Here is a 20,442-nt window from a genome sequence, read left to right as displayed (position 1 = left end):
CTTCTGCCAATAGTTATTGTTTACCGTTCTTCCATACTAGGTCTCAAATCTCATAAACCTCTGGCTCCTTATGAAACAGAGAGGAAAAAAAAGGTGATGTCATCTACTCGCCGTTTCTACAAAAAATAGTTCAAATGGCTCTGAGCACTATGGGACTTAACTGCTGAGGTCATCAGCCCCCTAGAACTTAGAACTACTTATACCTAACTAACGTAAAGACATTACACACATCCATGCCCGAGACAGGATTCGAACCTGCGACCGTAGCGGTCGCGCGGTTCCAGACTGTAGCGCCTAGAACCGCTCGGCCACCCCGGCCGGCGCCGTTTCTATAATTAATTGCGTTAGACACGTAACCGTTTGTAGAAACTACACTGTTCAGCCACATTAATGTGACCACCTGCCACAAGCCTTAATAATGAGCTTTTGCACCGCAGACCGCTGGAGATGTGCAGGAAGAGAGTCGGTGAGGTTCTGGAAGGTACCGACAGCGATGTGGAGCCATGCCGACTCCAGTGTCTTGGCCAGCTCCGCCAGGTTTCTTGTGTGAGGATTCATAGCGTCAACGGCCCGATTGAAGTGGTCCGACAGATGCTCGATTCGTTTTAAGTCCAAGGGGTCAGCAGAGGGGTAACGTAACCTTATGCTCACGTTCTTCCGACCATGCAAATACAAAGCGAGCTGCGTGACACGGCCGGTCGCTGTGGCCGAGCGGTTGTAGGGGCTTCAGTCCGGAACCGTAATGCTGCTACGGTCGTAGGTTCGAATCCTGCCTCGGGCATGGATGTGTGTATTGTCCTTAGGTTAGTTAGGTTTAAGTATTTGTAAGTCTAGGGGACTGATGACGTCAGATTTTAAGTGCCATAGTGCTCAGAGCCATTTGAACCATTTTTTGCATGACACATGGCATTGTCCTCTACCCCCCCAGGGGGTCCACAACTCTTTTTGTGGATACGTGCGTAGCGAGCACGGGACCCCGAGCTAATGTTGCCCTCCTTCCTTTCTGGGCTGCATACCTTACTTTTCCGCATCCATCCTTTGTCCTTCTCTTTTCCTTACCTCTTCTCTTTACCCTTTTCTCCGCTGCGGCGTTTGAGACCTCTCTTCTTTCCTTTCCCTTTCTTTGTTTTTCCCTTTCTCTTTCTTCCTCCCTGTGCATGTCTGAAGGCCGACCCACGGATTTTTGTGCGTAGCCGGTGACGGGGTAACGCGTAATTCCCCGCCCCAGGTAGACAGGTAGGACACGTACGTAACCCCTGGTAACGGCCAGGCCCAGGGAGGGGTGATTACCCGAGCTGATACCTTCCGAAAGTGCCAATTGGTCCCTCCATCCGTTTGTCGGGAGGTGTGACCCGAGGTGTGAACAATCACCTAAGGCGGGAGTGTCCTCAGAGAGGGCCCCCACAAGGGAGGAGCGCGCCATCAGAGACGCCGGTAATCATGGGGGATTCTTCCGCAATGGTTTCCTCACCTTCCACTATGTCTGCTCACAAGCGTAAGTTCACTGAGTCTCAGCCACAGACAGTTCTTCCATCGTTGCCACAGTTCCTTGTTGTTTCTCGGTCTGACGAAGGTCACGACTTCTCCACGGTCAACCCTTTCATTATTCAGAAAGGTGTCGACGCAATTGCAGGTCCTGTAAAGTCTTGTTCCAGATTACGGAATGGCACCCTGTTGTTAGAAACAGTCAGTGCCTCCAGGCACAAAAATTGCTGCGTACCTCACTACTACACACCTTCCCTGTCCGGGTGGAACCGCACCGTACTTTAAATTCCTCGCGTGGAGTCGTTTATACACGCTCCCTCGATGGATTGTCTGACGAAGAAATTCAGCACTACTTGTCTGACCAGGGCGTAACGGCTGTTCATAGGGTTATGAAAAGGGTTGACGCAAACATCATTCCAACCCGCACTGTCTTCTTGGCATTTGACGAAGTTCAACTCCCATCGAAAATCAAAGCAGGCTATGAGATAATTTCCGTTCGCCCTTATGTCCCAAACCCTACGCGTTGCTATCGGTGTCAGCGGTTCAGTCACACCAGCCAGTCCAGTTCCAATCCCGCCAAATGTGTCACATGTGGCAAGGATGCCCATGAGGGTGCTTGTCCACCTCCATCCCCTCGCTGTATCAACTGTATGGGTGACCACGCTGCTTGCTCTCGAGATTGCCGCGTTTTTAAAGACGAAAAGCTCATCCAGGAGATCAGAGTCAAGGAAAAGGTGTCGACCTTTGCTGCTCGAAAATTATTCCCCAGTCGACAGCCCACCGTGCCTTAGACAGGAAAATACAGCACTGTCCTTGCTTCTCCTCGGCCAACAAAGGAGGTGGCCACGCAGACTTGCGACCTCACTTTTAGTGCCACGGTCGTCAGATTGGCCAGCGCAAAGATCGCCCGTTCAACCTCACCACTTTCGCCTGCCCACTGTATGGCTCACCCTTCATCGGGTTCTGCTAAATCTCGAGCCCAAAAGTCAGACACCAAGATTTCGAAAAAAAAGCATACTCGTGAAGATTTTTTACGTACCCCAACTTCACAACCATCAGTTCCTCCTCCATCTAAACATCATATTTCCAAGAAGGCTACTAAGGAACCCAGTTCATCTCCTTCTCCGCCAAGGCGTGTCCCATCTACAGCACCGCCTGGCGGAAATCGCCCTCGTCCGTCTTCTGTGTCGCCGAGGCGCACTGCTGGCGGCCGATCAACCGGCTGATCGCTGGTGGCAGGAGCTGCTCCAGAACAACCTATGGATCAGGATCTTCTGCCTTCGGCTGAATGCCATTCCATGCTGTCGGTCGCCAGCTCTGAGCAGTCGATGAGTTGACAGTAACCTTGGTCACATTCCCCCATTTACTGTTCACCCTATGTCCATTATCCACTGGAATATCCGCGGCATTCGAGCCAATCGGGATGAATTGTCGATCCTCTTACGATCCTACTCGCCGGTCATCTTCTGTCTTCAGGAAACAAAGCTGTGTCCCCATGACCACTTTGTTCTCCCCCATTTTCAGTCCGTCCGATTTCATCTCCCTTCTGTTGAAGGCACTCCAGCCCATGGAGGACTCATGATTCTTCTCCATGATACTCTCCATTATCACCCTATCCACTTAAACACTTCCTTCCAAGCTGTCACTGTCCGTCTTTCCCTTTCTGGATATACCTTTTCTCCAGCTTCCACCTCCCTATTTGCTGGTTGGGGACTTCAATGCCCACCACCCGCTTTGGGGATCTCCACATCCTTGTCCACGTGGCTCACTATTGCTAGACGTCTTCCACCAAGCGGATCTGGGGTCCCTACATTTTTGTCTGCCTCCACGACAAATTTCTCTCACTTGGACTTTTCGGTCGGTACTGTTCCGCTAGCTCGGCGCTTCGAATGGTTCGCCCTTGGCGATACACACTCGAGTGACCACTTTCCATGTGTCCTTAGACTGCAGCCTCAACTGCCAAATATGCGCCCGCGACGCTGGAAGTTTGCCCAAGCCGATTGGACAAGTTTTTCGTCTCTAGCGACATTCGATGACCGTCACATTCCCAGCGTCGACGATGAGGTCACACATATTACCGACGTTATTCTTACAGCTGCGGAACGTTCAATACCACGCACCTCCGAATTGTCCCGGCGCCCCCCAGTTCCTTGGTTCAACGAGGCGTGCCGTGACGCAATAACGCAATACGTGAGCGGCGACGTGCTCTTCGCGTTTTCCGCCACCATCCTACTTTGGCCAACTGTATCCGCTATAAGCAGTTCCGTGCGCGATGCCGTCGCGTCATCCGCGATAGCAAGAAGGCAAGCTGGAAATTCTTTATTAGCTCATTTAACACCTTCACTCCGTCCTCGGAAGTTTGGAGTCGGCTTCGACGGTTATCAGGCGCGCCTAGTTTCTCCCCGGTCTCTGGGCTCACTGTCGCGCGTGATACATTAGTGGACCCCGTCGCAATTTCTAACTCATTGAGTCAGCACTTTGCTGAGATTTCGAGCTCTTCAAATTACCCGCCAGCGTTTCTCCCTGAAGAAACGTGCAGCGGAAGTGCGACCTCTTGCTTTCTCCTCTCAAAATCGCGAAAGCTACAATACTGTTTTCTCCATGCGGGAACTCCAACATGCACTCTCTTCTTCTCGCTCCTCCGCCCCAGGACCGGGTGGTATCCACGTCCAAATGTTGCTGCATTTACCAACCCATAGTCTGAGTTACCTCCTTCGCCTTTATAATCGAATTTGGACTGACAGCATTTTTCCCAGACGATGGCGGGAAGCTATCGTCGTTCCTGTTCCGAAACCTGGAAAGGACAAACATCTCCCCTCTAGCTATCGCCCCATTTCTCTCACGAGTAGTGTATGTAAGGTTTTGGAGCGTATGGTGAATTGCCGTTTAGCTTGGTGGCTGGAGTCCTGAAGTCTTTTAACACCTGCCCAATGCGGATTCCGAAAGCATCGTTCTGCAGTTGACCATCTTGTTGCTCTCTCCACTTACATCATGAAAAATTTTCTCCGGAAACGCCAAACAGTAGCAATATTTTTTGATCTGGAGAGAGCATACGATACCTGTTGGAGGACAGGCATCCTCCGCACACTGTTCTCTTGGGGTTTTCGAGGTCGGCTGCCCCTTTTTCTTCGTGAATTTATGGCAGAGCGCACATTTAGGGTGCGGGTGAACACTACTCTCTCCCGTACTTTCTTCCAAGAAAATGGGGTACCCCAGGGCTCCGTGCTGAGTGTTGTACTGTTTGCAATTGCCATAAATCCAATTATGGATTGTCTCCTTCCTGATGTCTCGGGCTCCCTCTTTGTGGACGATTTTGCGATCTACTACAGCTCTCAACGGACCAGCCTTCTTGAACGACGTCTTCAAGGATGTCTCGATCGCCTCCACTCTTGGAGCATCGAAACCGGCTTCCGTTTTTCTCCAAGTAAGACCGTCTGTGTTAATTTTTGGTGACGTAAGGAGTTTCTTCCACCCTCCTTACATCTAGGACCTGTCAACCTTCCGTTTTCGGACGTCGCTAAATTCTTGGGTCTTATGTTTGACAGAAAACTGTGCTGGTCCTCCCACGTTTCCTATCTTTCGGCTCGCTGTCTGCGATCCCTCAACACCCTCCGTGTCCTGAGTGGTACCTCCTGGGGAGCGGACCGAGTGGTCCTTCTCCGCCTCTATCGCGCCTTAGTGCGCTCGAAATTGGACTATGGAAGCATAGTCTATTCCTCTGCTCGGCCGTCTATTCTTCGGCGTCTCGACTCTATCCACCACTGTGGATTACGTTTAGTGTCTGGAGCTTTTTACACCAGCCCTGTGGAAAGCCTTTATGCTGAGACTGCTGAACCTCCGCTGTCCAATCGGCGAGCAGTCCTTCTGAGTCGTTATGCTAGCCATCTGTCTTCCATGCCTGCTAATCCAGCCCATGACATTTTTTTCGACGACGCCTTTGATGTAGGGTATGCAGGCCGCCCCTCCTCCCTACTACCACCGGGAGTCCGCTTCCGTTAACTGCTCCATTCTCTTTCCTTCCGCTTTCCAAAAACCTTCTTGACAACTTGGGGTACAGCACCGCCTTGGCTCCGTCCCCGGATCTGCCTGCTCCGTGACCTTTGTCAGTTTCCCAAGGATGGTACCCCTTCACTTGTTTATCGTCGGGCATTTTCTGCTCTACGTGCACAAATGAAGGAAGCCACATTTATTTACACTGATGGCTCCAAAACATCGTTTGGTGTAGGGAGTGCCTATATTGTTGGCGACACTCCAAATCAATTTCGGCTTCCCGACCAGTGTTCGGTGTATACTGCGGAGCTTTACGCTGTTCTCCAGGCTGTCCACTACATCCGCCGCCATCAGCGGATACAGTATGTTATCTGCTCAGATTCTCTCAGCTCTCTCCTCAGTATCCAAGCTCTTTATCCTGTCCACCCTCTGGTCCACCGGATTCAGGACTGTCTGCGCTTGCTGGGGGGCGTCTCGGTGGCGTTCCTCTGGCTCCCGGGACACGTTGGTATATGTGGAAATGAGGCCGCCGATATAGCGGCCAAGGCTGCAGTCTCTCTTCTTCGGGCAGCTCTTCAATCGATTCCCTTCGCCGATCTACGGAGCGTTTTACGTCGTCGTGTTGTTCTCTTATGGCACGCACATTGGTCGACACTTCCCCATAATAAATTGCGGGACGTGAAAGCTCTTCCTTGTGCTTGGACCTCTTCCTCCCGAACACGTCGTCGGGAGGAGGTAATTTTAACTCGACTCCGGATAGGGCACTGTCTTTTTAGCCATCGACATCTTTTAAGCGGCGATCCTCCCCCACTCTGTCCCCACTGCTCTCAGCTGTGGACGGTAAGACACCTTTTAATTGAGTGCCCCTATTTTACTCCGTTACGCGCCCGTCTACAGCTGTCGCCTGATATATCGTCAATTTTAGCAGATGACACGCGCTCGGCCGATCGCGTTCTCGAGTTTATTAGTGCCAGTGAAATGACGTCAGTCATTTGAAGCTTTTTTTTGGGGACAACCAACCCCTTTCTGTAGTGTAATTTTAAGCTTTCCTTCTGCTCTTAGTTTCTCCGATTTTTTGAGTTTCGTTCTCATTGCTGCTGGTTTCCATCTTCGTTTTCTACTGTTTCCTAAGTAACGGACCGGGCGCTAATGACCATAGCAGTTTTCCTCCCTAAAAAACCAAGCCAGTGATCATGCCCTTATGGACGACAGATAAATCGCTTAGTTTCGGCGTTACGACAACGAGTGCACTGTTTCCGCATCCCCATGACGCGTTTTACAATGCCTCCACTGCTAGTGATGCCACCTACGGTTTGTGAGTAGTTACTGCACGTTAACGTCTAAATTAGTGTGTGGTCGCTTTAATGTGACTGGACAGTGTATAAAGGCGATACGGTCTACGCTCACAGTTGCGCTAATGCGCTGCTTCCTGGTATCGGGTAGGCGCGCCGGCCCCAGATCGAATCCGCCCAGCGGCTTAATGACGGAGGCCGGTGTGCCGGCCAGACACGATGTGGTTTTTAGGCCATTTTCCACATCCCACTAGGTGAATACTGGTCAGGTCCCCACTTTCCGCCTCAGTTACACGGCTCGCGGACATCTGACCGCATTCGCACTATTCCGTGGATTACACTTGACACAGACAGTTGGGGTACACTAATTCCGTCCCAGGGGGGTACGGGGTGGCGACAGGAAGGGCATCCGGCCACCGCTTCAATTAACCTTGCCAAATCCGATTAACTATGCCGACCCTGTGTCATTGCGGAACAAAGGAACAAGCAAAAGAAAGAAAGAAAGAAAGAAAGAAAGAAAAGGAAGGTCTGCGCTCATAGTTGCCATATGGCACGCACAGAAAGAAAGCGGGTTACCTGCATAGCGGAGCCAGCTTGAAACGGCTGGAAACTGCGCCAAGAATATCCCCATGTTATCAAATGAGACAGCAAACAATGACCGCCGGAATGGCGGCGCTGAATGGTGCGGGCCAGCACCTGCCTGCGAGCCGGAATGTACGAGATACTGTATGCCAGCAACAACGACGCTGGTGGATGACGCGATGAGCTAACAAAATCGAAGCGCGCGCCCAACAATCTTTTTCAAACGATCTTATAGAAACTGTGTGCTAAAAAGAAATTATATATATATATATATATATATATATTACACGTTACTTGCAGCTTTATATATCAGCTTTATGGTGAAGGACCACGTTTCGTTAACGGTAATAGTTTTTGTGATTTTTTTAAAAAGTAAGACACTGCGAAAAATTCGAAAATTTTGCAATGGAGAATATGGATCGCAATGATTTGGCGTTTCGTGCGTGTTACAGCATACGTAACTGCATATTAAATGTAGCTAACGTATTGAATTTGTTTTAGATTTGGGAAGAAGTCTCTATCTCCTATCTCCAGAAAAATGATTTTGTGTAGCGCACTCAGTTCCGATCGCACGCGCCAGTGACAAAAGCCAGAACGAAATATCCATAACAACCCTAATACCTCATAAAGGGTTGGAGATACAGAAACGAGATTGTGGCAAACGATAGCGTACAGAGACGATGGTATTTTGCCATACGTACTATTAGCATGCTGAGTTTTCTTACCTACAGCGTTATACAGTAACTATAGACTTTTTCAACAGAATATTGCAGTTTTTTAAAGTAATCGGTAGCTGGTGAAATGGCTGTTAGCGTCGATTTGCAACAACATAAGCAAGTTAAATGACCATTAGCATGGCTTTACAACAACATGAGTGAAGAAATTACACGTTTAATTTTTACCTTAAGCATGTAATTTTTCATATGCTATTGATCTGACTTGGCCTCAGTTAATAAATTACTGTTTCAGGGAGTTTGAGGTGTAAAACGAAAATGCTCTGGTAAGTTACAATAGCAGCTGTTCGTTATTAGAAACAGACTGGGTTGAAGGATTCTGCTATAATTGCAACAAAAGAATTGCTTTATTTTCGCCTGCCTTGTTAAACTTTCATTTTTGAGAAAAGCGTCATCAGTAGCGATTTATGACTAATAGCCTATGTTTTTATTGCTGCTGAGTTAAAATTTTCTTCTTTTGCGAAAACACAGCGGAGTTCACACACAATCAACTCACTAATTTGTTGACATTATTGCAATTGCAAGAGAATCTTGCAACTGTGGTTTATTAAACAAATAATTGAGGACGAGTTAGGTCAGCAGCTTAGGGGAAAGTACATCCGCAGAATAAAAATCGGTTAAATATTTTTTTAATCAAAACTGAAACCGCCTCATGTATTAATATTTTTAAAGAAATCCTATCGGTATCAATCATGCACTCCTCCTACCAGGAAACGCAGTGCAAAATAAATTGAACAATGCTGGAAATACATGATCAGTATTGTGGGAATGACAGGTGCGTGAATATCGCACAATCTTGTTCTTGTGTTTTTAAAGCAACAATATGGCAATAAATACTTTTACCGTCACAGTGTAGCTTCATAACAAACTATTTGCATTCATATCTATAAATATTAACTTTTTCAATTTCTGCTGTGTTTTGCAAAATCAGCAAAATTTAACGTGGCTGCTAGAAATGTGTACGCGTTATTCCTAACTCGTCGATGGTGACACTTCCGTGAAGAAAAAAGAGTTTAACAAGTCACATGAAAATTTATTTCCAACCATGTTGCAATTTCAAGCAAATCCTGTGACCCAGTGCACTCGTATATCTAATAATAAACACTTGGGGCTGATACTTACCAAAGGATTGTTTTCTGCACTACAGATATCACTGATATATGAAAAAGTAAGCAAATATCGTACCATCTTACCATTCCTATCGCTGCACACAATGAAGGATTGAATCTTTTAACTACAAATACTTTTTGATTCACGAGTGGTACTGACTTCAACGAATAGTTGGAAAGGTTCTGCAAGTCGTCAGTGTTCACAACTTCACAGTTATGAAAAAATTTTATTTCATCAGTTGTATTCTGGAGCAAAAATGCAGCATCGTTCTATTATACTACATGAAACACTTTAGACTACTCATTAATGCGAAAATAATTACAAAGATATATAATTTATCTTTAACGCATGAAAGGATAATTAAGGTGAAGAAATTCACCACTTCACTCTGAACGGCAGCAGTAACAAATAGATGGTACACTGTTTGGTGTGGATTATTTTCGTATTTTTCAGTTCATTAAAGTGCAGGAAAAAAATCCGTTGGTAAGTTTCCATTCCCGTCGTTCACTATTAAAAGCATGATTAACTATGGGATCCCACCAAAATTGTAACAGTATTAGTGATTTATTTTTGGCGGATTGCTAACCTTTCCCATTCGAAGAAGCATATCAGTAACGTGTAACGTCTACATTTCTCGGCCCCTCATGCCGGAGGTTCGAGTCCTCCCTCGGGCATGAGTGTGTATGTGTGTGTTGTTCTTAGCATACGTTAGTTTAAGTAGTGTGTAAGTCTAGGGACCGACGACCTCAGCAGTTTGTCCCTTAGGAATTCACACAAATTTGAACATTTGAACATTTTTACATTTCTCTGGCTGACTCCTGAAACATTGTCTTATTAAAGAAGCAATTAGCGACCAGAGACGTCAACAGCTTATGGAACACCTCATATCAGTTTGCAATAATTTAAGAAAAGATTTTTCACTTTCGTTTTCGTAGTACCAAATTCCTATCTCACTCTTAATAAATTTCAGTACTGCCCTGCAAACTGAAAATAAAAGCTATAGCTTCTGCTATATTGCCATGGATAAGAAGGTTCTGCATGTTAGTCATATGGCAAAATGCTCTATTCCTTTTGTGCTATAATTTACCATATCTCAAACAGTTTATGAGATATGGGGGATGTTATGAATATTTCATTCTGAATTTATGGGTGTGCGGTCGGAATTGAGTATGCAAATTAAAATCCATTTCTCTTCTCAGTACTAACTAATAAACAATGGTAGCTAAATTTCATACACAGCACTGTATGACACAATATGCAGCAAATACAAAATAATAGCGATTCCTACTTTTCATTGCAAACTTTTCGAATTTCGCGGAGTATGTTACTTAAATGTCAACTACCACAATAATTATGACCATTATTGGCACTTCAGCATTAAGATGGCTTACACTGAAATGCCAAAGAAACTGGTATAGGCATGTTATTCAAATACAGAGATATATAAACACGCAGAATAAGGCGTAGTTGTCGGCAAAGCCTATACAAGAGAACAAGTGTCTGGTGCAGTTGTTAGATTGATACTGCTGCTACAGTGGCAGGTTATCAAGATTTAAGTGAGTCGCAACGTGATGTTACAGTCGGTGCACAAGCGATGGGACACAGCATCCCGTACGACAATTTCATGAGTGCACCGTGAATATCAGGAATCCCGTAAAACATCAAATCTCCGACATCGCTGGGATCGGAAAAAATTCCTGCAAAGACGGGACCAACGACGACTAAAGACAATCGTTCAACGTGACAGAAGTGCAACCCTTCCAAAAATTGCAGCAGATTTCAATGCTGGGCCATCAACAAGTGTCAGTGTGCGAACCATTCAACGAAACATCATAGGTATGGGCTTTCGGAGCCGAAGGCCCACTCGTGTACCCTTGATGACTGCACGGCACGAAACTTTACGCCTCGTCTTGGTCCGTTAACACCGACATTGGGCTGTTGATGACTGGAAACGTTGCGTGGTAGGACGAGACTCGTTTAAAGCTGTTCCGAGCGGGTTGGACGTGTACGGGTATGGAGACCTCATGAATCCATGGACCCTGCATATCAGCAGGGAACTGGTCAGGGTGATGGAGCCCCTGTAATGGTGTGTGTGTGTGGAGGGGGGGGGAGGGGAGGTGCAATTGGAGTGATATGGGACCCCTGATTACGTCTAGATATGACTGACAGCTAACACGTACCTAAGCATCCTGTCTGATCGCCTGCATTCGTGTCCATTGTGCATTCCAACGGACTTGGGCAGTTCCAGCAGGACAATCCGCAACCCACACGTCCAGAACTGCTACAGAGCTGCTCCAGGAAAAGTCTTCCGAGTTTAAACAGTTCCGCTAGCAACCAAACTCCCCAGACATGAACATTATTGAGCATGGTTGGGTTGCCTTGCAACGTGCTGTCCAGAAGAAATCTCCAACCCCTCGTACTCTTACGGATTTAAGGACAGCCCTGTAGGATTCATGGTGTCAATTCCTTCCAGCATATTTCAGACATCAGTCGAGTCCCTGGCCACTCGTGTTGCAGCATTTCTGCGTGCTCGCGGGGGCGGTACACAATATTAGGTAGCTGTACCAGTTCCTTTGGCTCTTCAGTGTATGAAGCTACAAGTAACGAAAAATAATTTTTTTTACCGAATAGTTTCCGTATAATTGCAAGAAAAAACTGCAGAACTAATGAAGAGTGGGCGATGTTCTGTTTGTAACGGTATTTCCGCACTTGGACACCAGGAAATCAGTTTCCTCTGTGTGTAGTCGTAGGCGTGTGTGTCTGCGCTGCACAGCACGAGGATTTGGGATATTGGGTACTGGCTTTTGGGTTGGGTTTCCACATTTACTGAACAGTTCAGCTTGCTGGCTACGAGGTGCGCTGCTATTGCAATGGATAGCAAAAACAAGCACGATTGTTGCGGCTGTATCACCATTGTTAGACTAATTCGGTAATGCGTCTGATGGGTTATCAGAACAGGCGCGTTTTCTGTTAGGCAAGGAGGCGGCAGGCACACGCAGCTGTTTCCAATTGCACTGGTAATCAGATATTGAGTGGGTATCTCGAAGCTGTAGCTGCGATGGTTTTCCAAGCATCGCAGATGACCGATGGTCACATGGGCTACACCAATGGCACGTGCAGGCTGAATCCAAGGGAGAGGGGGAAGAGGTGGTCATTTGTGTCATGAATCCTCCAACCACTTTTTAGTACAGAAGTGTTTATATTTGTAAACTAGCGACATTCTCCAGCTTCGCACGGGTAACATTAGGTATCTACATCAGATGACTTGTCTTGTGTACCGATTATAAGTTATAGACATAAACCATCCTCGTGAATTAGTCTATCTATTAGTGAAAACCGTATCAAAATCACTACTGCGGTTCCCGAGATTAGCCATCACATACAGACAGACATTTTATACATAGGGACTTTGGACAGTAAGTTACACTCGTCGTCCCGCACTAAGACAAGAGTGGTGAGTTTTCAGAAGAGAGTACATTTTCAGATTTCTTGCAGACACAGTTCTGCTGCGGTACGGATAACAGCTGCATCACAGTGGGGGAGTGCAGAGGTAAGACAAATTTATAGCGCGAAAAACGTCTAAATTGCACACATATCCACTGAGAAATTCTGGTGATATGTGGACCAAATGCAAAGTCGCATCGACCCGCAGTGAAATTTTATCAATAACTTGACCAAGGCCGGACAGGCGTGGGCGATGTTGACAAGAAGTCCAGATATTGCATCATGCGATTTCCATCTTAACGGCAAGTTGAAATAACGTCGGGGGAGAAATGGATTTTTCAATAATGAGGACGTCCACACAGAAATTCTCGAATGGATCTGTGACCAAGGAGTGGATTTTTATCGTCGAGGAAATGAAAAAAGATATGGAACGTTACAACCGTTTCTTCCAACCACAGTCGTGGTGGCTACATAGAAAAATAGTGTCATGTATCTGTGTCACTTTGAAATGTAGGACAGCATTCAATAATTTTTTTTTGTCTGTCTTAATAGAGTGTAATGTACGTTTTGAAGTCCCGTTGAAATATGCATAGATGTATCAAGTTTCAGATTTCACAGCTAACTTCTGGAGACATAACTGGCGTAAAAAACTAAAAGACTCGAAAACTGGAAGAAATGCTAAACCTTACAAGGTACTTTTAACACAGGATACTTTTCATTTGCTCTTGTGGGTGGGGTTGCGGCTGCACAGACATTCCAGAGTAGAAAAGGTACATATACGAAGGCGAACCGTACGGTATCTGTATATACATCATTAATGTGCAATTCAGAACTAAGTGCCTGGCAGAGGGTTCATCGAACCACATTCAAGTTACTTCTCTACCGTTCCAGTCTCGAACAGCGCATGGGAAAAGAAAACAATTAAATCATTTCTTGCTAGCTCTGATTTCTGTTATTTTATTATGATGATCATTCCTCCATACGTAGCTGGACGGCACCAAAATATTTTCGTACTCTGAGGCAATAATACTAAACGAGCTGCCCTTCTTTGAACTTTTGCGATGTCTTCCGTCACTCTTATTTCGTAAGGATCCCATGCAGCGCAGCAGTGCTCTAGCAGAGGACGAACAAGCGTAGTGCAGGCACTGCCATTAGATCTGTTATATTTTCTAAGTGTTCTGCCAGTAAATAGCCGTCTTTGGTTTGCTTTGGTTGGTTGGTTTTGGGGGAAGGAGACCAGACAGCGAGGTCATCGGTCTCATCGAATTAGGGAAGGACGGGGAAGGAATTCGGCCGTGCTCTTTGAAAGGAACCATCCCGGCATTTGCCTAGAGCGATTTAGGGAAATCACGGAAAACCTAAATCAGGATGGCCGGACGCGGGATTGAACCGTCGTCCTCCCGAATGCGAGTCCAGTGTCTAACCACTGCGCCACCTCGCTCGGTGGTTTGCTTTCTCCGTAACATTACCTACGTGATCGTTCCAACGTAAGTTATTTGTAACTGTAATCCCTTAGTATTTAGCTGAGTTTAAAGCCTTTATACTTGTGTGATTTATCGTCTAACCGAAATTTAGCGGATTCCTTTTAGCATTCATCTGGATGACTTCATATTTATCATTATTTGTAGTCAATTATCAATTATTGAAACATAGAGATATCTTGTCCAAATCATTCTGCAATTCGTTTTGATCATCAAATGACTGTACAAGACTGTAACTGACAGCATCATCTGCAAACAATCTAAGAGGGCTAAGAGGGCTAGTCAGATTGTCTCCTAAATCGTTTATGCAGATCGGGAACAGCAGAGAACCTATAACACTTACTTGGGCAACGACAGGTATTATTTCTGTTATTACGAACCATGACCTTGCTGACAGGAAATCACGAATTCAGTCCACAGCTGAGACGATACTCCATAGGCACGCAGTTTGGTAAGAAGACACTTGTGAGGCAAGGATCTTTCTAAGAGAAAGCGGTTGTATATGATTGCTGAGTATGGAGCTATTGTATCAGCGTACTATGAAGGAAACCTTGTGATATACAATCTGGACCGCAGACCTTGCCTTTATTAAGCGTTTTAAGCTGTTTCCTTGCATCGAGGATATCTACGTCTAAGTTACTCATGTTGACAGTCGTTCTTGGTTCAAATTCTGGGCTATTTACTTCGTCTTCTCTTGCGAAGGAATTTCGTCAAACGGTGTTTTGTAATTCTGCTTTAGTGGCACTGTCATCTACAATATCACTATTGTTATGGAGCAGTGAAGGTACTTGTTGTGTCCTGTCACCACTGGTGCTCTGTACATACGACTAGAATCTCTTCGGGTTTCCTGCCAGATTTCGAGACAGTTCCATTGTGTCGGCAATAAATCCAACATGGTTCGAAAAACCTAACGTAGAACCAGCATACTCTAGGAAGTTAAGTAAGGAAAGGTCCTCAACTAAAAAAAAAAAAAGGCTAGTGCCCGCAGTCGGAGTGCCTATTGAAGTTCTGATAATTGTAGATGCACACTTAGATTTTATATTCTGTAGATAATGTTGTTATCAAAGTTGTGAGAGTTTTCTGCAATAATGGTTATTAAATTAATCGTGTGATATGTGAAATTTTCAAATTTTTTGGCTTGCGCTTTTCAAAGCCTTTATTTGCTTGAACTGTAATTTCTTGACCGTTATGCTAAGGCAGTGTGGAATTCACTGAAGAGAACAAATTATTATTATCACATTAAAATATTTATTTATATTTGTAATGAAACAGTTTATTGTTGTTACAAAAACGTAAAGTTCTTGGCACAAGCCTGTGGCTAAGCTATAGCTCTGACTGCTGGCAGGGTCAGGCAAAATTTCCGCGGTACTAGCAGGAGGATAGTGGCGAGTTCCTCGTTTGGTCGTCTTTTACCCCCGGGAAAGATCTTGTTTGATAGCAGGTTGACAAGGGGACCTCGCCTAATCTGTTATCACTGATTTCGTCCAGATTTACAGTATATGCAGGTGTTGACCAGAAATGAAAGTGACAGAAGCGGGAGCTCCAGATGGTCAAGCGGTTAAAAAAAAAAAAAAAATCGCCCTGTTGGCGCGGGTCGGCCCAGGCATGAGAATGGTAAAATTTTCATGAACGGCATGAAAACGAAAAGTAAACGAAGATTTGGGCTTGGAAATATATTTCCATGAGGACTCTGTAAATAAAATTTTGAGGAGAGATTGTAATTAAGGCGTACAGGGCTTCATATTCCGTTAGTTTCATTTTGACCTTGGAGAAGACTGCATCAAAACAAATTCCATGGTATGTCGGCAGCAATCCAAGCCATTATGTGGCGAAATGATAACGTTGTGCGTGATTTGCTGCCAAACTGAGCGATGAGAGAGGACCTCTCACGAATATAAGCCACGTTTGTTTTTCTATGGTAACTTTCAAACAACCATGTAACTGTAAAAATAGCGGCGTTTATAGCGTGCGCAAGATGCCACTCCTGTTCAAAAATGTTCAAATGTGTGTGAAATCTTATGGGACTTAACAGCTAAGGTCATCAGTCCCTTAACCTAAATTATCCTAAGGACAAACACACACACTCATGCCCGAGGGAGGACTCGAACCTTCGCCGGGACCAGCCGCACAGTCCATGACTGCAGCGCCTGAGGCCGCTCGGCTAATCCCGCGCGGCTGCCACTCCTATGTCTACCATGAATATCACCCCAGAACATGCAAACCATCAATTGTAAAATAATAAAAGTATCTAACTTGATATACGAAGTCCTCATTCGCTCGCATTATGATCCATTCCTGGAAATTTATTTGCAGCCCCAAATTTTCCTTTGCTTTTCATTTTATTGCATTTTATGAAAATACTAATAAATACAATATATTGAGCATTATTTCGGTTTACTTGACAGTGTAAGCAACGTGAAAAACCCAATTAGGGAAGCGATCCCACAACTCTCGGATTACTATCTTTCCACTGCCCCAACCGCAGCCTGAAAACTGCGCGGACTTAAATGGCTCATGCCTCGTTCGATCCGCGCCGAAGATGCCATTTTTTCGAAACGCTAGCCATATGAAGCTCTCAGTTTTGTCACTTTAATTTCTGGCACAGTCCTACGTAGACCATAAATTTGGACGAAATCAGTCATGACGGGTAGGCATGCCGTCGTGGAGGGTTTTTTAGGAGGACGAATACCTACCTCTGTCGGGAACTGAAGTCGGGATCTCCGGGACTGCAGACTGGTGCTCTATCCGCTAAACCACCAAGACCACATTAATATTATATGAAAACATTCTATATATTTTATTGTCATTATTGCTAAAAGTCTGCTCATGCTTCATACACTACAAATGCGGGTGACTGCAAGCTGTCGCACATGTGGCTGTGTTCCATAGAATTCCCTAAGGAGAAATAATTTTTAGTTAATAGAACAACGAGAAATACAAGGACATCAAAATGAGCGTTTCATCGGATAAAATCTGCATCGACTTTTCCACTTGTGGAAAGTAAAAAGGTATGAACTCGTTCGCGACATGTCAGCTCCTGGTCACTTTGTGGTCTACTGGTAGTTTTGCACGATAAAGCAAACAAAACATTATTACAAAAATATGCTTTATATCTCCCTATCCTCTTATCAAAAAGACGCGCACACTGATGCCTATTCTTGAATATGGTATCGTACTGCGGCGAAATACCATACAATGAAATGAGCTTCATAAGATAGAACAAAAACACGTCACAGGGAGTACAGAAATAGTAAAATAATGATCAACGATAATTGTTCGATACTTTTGCAGACTCAGGTACGAAATTTCGGTGTGATATTTGGGTGGAAGAGTGTTTAACGTTCTGTATCTGCACATGAAGAGTAACATCATAGTCTTAAACATTTATATCGGGTTGGAAGATAAGCGAAAAGCATAACAGATACATATGCGTCTGTCGTGTACTTCAAGTTCTGAAACTGAATTTAGAATACAATCGCAGGAATTTATAACCAAAGAGCCACTAACGATATCGTTTAGGAACTAATACAAATGTGCGTATACACAACGAAGGGTAAATGATTGTTCTCCAAAAAGTGTGTTCTCAAATCAAAACAACATGTTGCAGAAATTTTTTTTTATTTGACTCATTTGTGTACTTTTGACAATCATCAACAGACTCAATATTGCACCCAGGGGAATGTAAATGAGGCATAGATAGCATTTTTTCTTCGATTTATGTATTACAGCACAGCGCTGCACAGGGTGCCCCAGGAAGAATGGTTAATATTCGATACGTCACGGGAACGATAAATCGAAGCAAAAGAAGTCCGCCGACCGCTGTGGCCGAGCGGTTCTAGGCGCTTCAGTCCGGAACCGTTCTGCTGCTGCGGTCGCATGTTCGAATCCTGCATCCTGCATCTGGCATGGAGGTGTGATGTCCTTAGATTAGTTAGGTTTAAGTAGTTCTTAGTCTAGGGGACTGATGACCATAGATGTTAAGTCCCATAGTGCTTAGAGCCATTTGAACCAAAAGAAGTCCAGTAAACATGGACTCTAAAATGCATATTTTAAGAGCTATGAGCACATCCCCATCTTCGATACTATGAAACAGTAAATGTAAGCTTTTTGCTCTCCATATGCACGAAAACAAGAGAAAATGTCTAGTAAACATGGACTCTAAAGTGCATACCTTAAAATCTATGAAAGCTTGCTTATCTTCGCTACTATGAAACACATGTTACAGAAAAAGTGCTCTTAGCTCTTAAGGTATGCATTTTAGAGCTCATATTTACTAGACAATCTTTTTATTGGTTTGGCCCATACTACTTCCTGCCCCCAAAATGTGGAAAGCAAAGAGCTTGCAGCAGAGGAGATTTGTTTCACAATATCGAAGACGAAGAGTGCTCACAGATATTAAGGTATGCATTTTAGAGCCCACGTTTACTGGACTCTTTTGCTTCGAATGATCGTTCCTGTCATATGCCTTAATGTTGACCACTCCTCCTGGGACACCAAGTATCTCATAAGTGGTCATAGCTGGTAGCAGAAGGAGAGTACTGGCACAGCAGGTTGCAAAAGGAGAGTTGTGAGAGCGGTAGCGCTGTCTGTTCTTTATCGGTGTCAGTTACTGTGGGGTACGCGCAGGTACACTACCTTGCGGACGCCAGCAATGACCCTGGAGAGGACGCGTAGGCGCCGTACAGTGGCTGCGTCTGCCGCCATGGCGGTCCCACGAAAAACTGGAAACAGACGCGGCCGGGCTGATAAGCGAGCTGGGTTCAGAGTCCCGCCAGAGCGAGGTCACACTGGTCTTCTCTACTGCTACGTCAGAGAGCCGCCTCTATCATTGTTGGTCTTATCAGGCTGGGTTCTTTCCCTTGAAGACAAACAAGACGAGGCAAGCCATAAAGAATGCGCATAAGATACAGGCATAATTTCGGTGTGTACCCGGAAAAACTGAGGTAGTCGTGCTACTCTTACCGTTAAATATTAATTATTTAACCTCTTTATGACCGGGGAATGTCACAGTGAAACCATGATAGATAATCTTCCCTGTAATCCTTTCTCATTGTTGTCATCTACCAACTCTTCAGGATGGCAAGATATTGGAGCATTCACAATGCTGTTCTTCCCGCCTAACCTATTGCAGTATATGTTAAAATGATTTTATGTGCAAACAATCCTGTCGGAGGGACATCCGAAACCGAGCATTACACCAGAGGTTGAAAATACCGCTACAGTTGTTAGGTTCTTTTATTTAGAACATTCCATGCTCTACGCTCAGTGGTCGCACACCGCGTCTTGTATTCGTCCACCACTAAGCTCGGAGTCACAGCACCAAGTTACGACACCAGAAGATGGGCTTATAAGAGCCCGAAGCCGGTCGTGTTCTAAATAAAAGAACTTTACACCTGTAGCGATATTTTCAATCTCTGGGATTTTATGTGTATTCAAATGTCCTGGGTGTCACGATACTAAGGGAAACATTGGCGTAATAGATATTTTCTTTTCTGTTTTATGTTGAGTGCACGAGCTACGGAACATGCCAACGGAAAAATCGTCGCTGCAGCTATTGTCATTACTTACGTGACAGCCAGCGATTGCAAGACTCTAAAGACTAGCAGACTACTGTTGACAGTTGCGTCTTGTTCTTAATTTCTGTCGTCTCCGCGCCACACTTGTTTTAAATAGTAAATATCAATTTTCGTGAATAATCGGCGTCAGTAAGGTATTTTCAGACGTTTTTGTGGTCTTAAAGGCATATTTGATCCAGTAATACAATGAATTTGGCCTCGCCAGTGTAACTTATTTTTGTTATATGTTTAGAATAACCAAGAAGCGAAGCATAAGATGTAAAAACGCTGCCTTCGTGTTCCAGCAGTTAAGATAGATACGAAACCCACGCCTACCACAGTAGTATAAGTTTATATGCCGACTAGCTCCGCAGATGACGATGAGATTGATGAAATGTGCAGTTCTAGGCGCTTCAGTCTGGAACCGCGTAACTGCTACGGTCGCAGGTACGAATCCTGCCTCGGGAATGGATGTGTGTGATGTCCTTAGGCTAGTTAGGTTTAAGTAGTTCTAAGTTCTAGGTGACTGATGACCACAGATGTTAAGTCCCATAGCGCTCAGAGCAATTTGGTGAAATGTATGACGAGATGTTGTTGTTGTGGTCTTCAGTCCTGAGACTGGTTTGATGCAGCTCTCCATACTACCCTATCGTGTGCAAGCTTCTTCATCTCCCAGTACCTGCTGCAGCCTACATCCTTCTGAATCTGTTTAGTGTATTCATATCTTGGTCTCCCTCTACGATTTTTACCCTCCACGCTGAGCTCCAGT

The 20,442-nt window shown here is 45.1% G+C and overlaps 1 protein-coding gene across 2 annotated transcripts in view; it reads right to left on the bottom strand.

Annotated features, from left to right (window-relative positions):
* Nucleotides 1–18,856, bottom strand: part of LOC124804743 (malate synthase-like) — a 128,917-nt gene extending 110,061 nt beyond the window's left edge. For both annotated transcript variants that reach the window (XM_047265039.1, XM_047265040.1), the window contains exon 1: nt 18,754–18,856. In XM_047265039.1, the coding sequence (XP_047120995.1) occupies nt 18,754–18,822 (69 nt within the window). In that variant the 5' untranslated portion in view covers nt 18,823–18,856. The remainder of the gene's footprint in view (nt 1–18,753) is intronic.
* Nucleotides 18,857–20,442: the final 1,586 nt, after the last annotated feature.

The sequence above is a fragment of the Schistocerca piceifrons genome, chromosome 7 (assembly GCF_021461385.2).
Source record: "Schistocerca piceifrons isolate TAMUIC-IGC-003096 chromosome 7, iqSchPice1.1, whole genome shotgun sequence".
Lineage (NCBI taxonomy): Eukaryota > Metazoa > Arthropoda > Insecta > Orthoptera > Acrididae > Schistocerca > Schistocerca piceifrons.
Note: the sequence above shows the minus strand (reverse complement) of the source record. Positions and strands in the feature narration are given on the sequence as shown.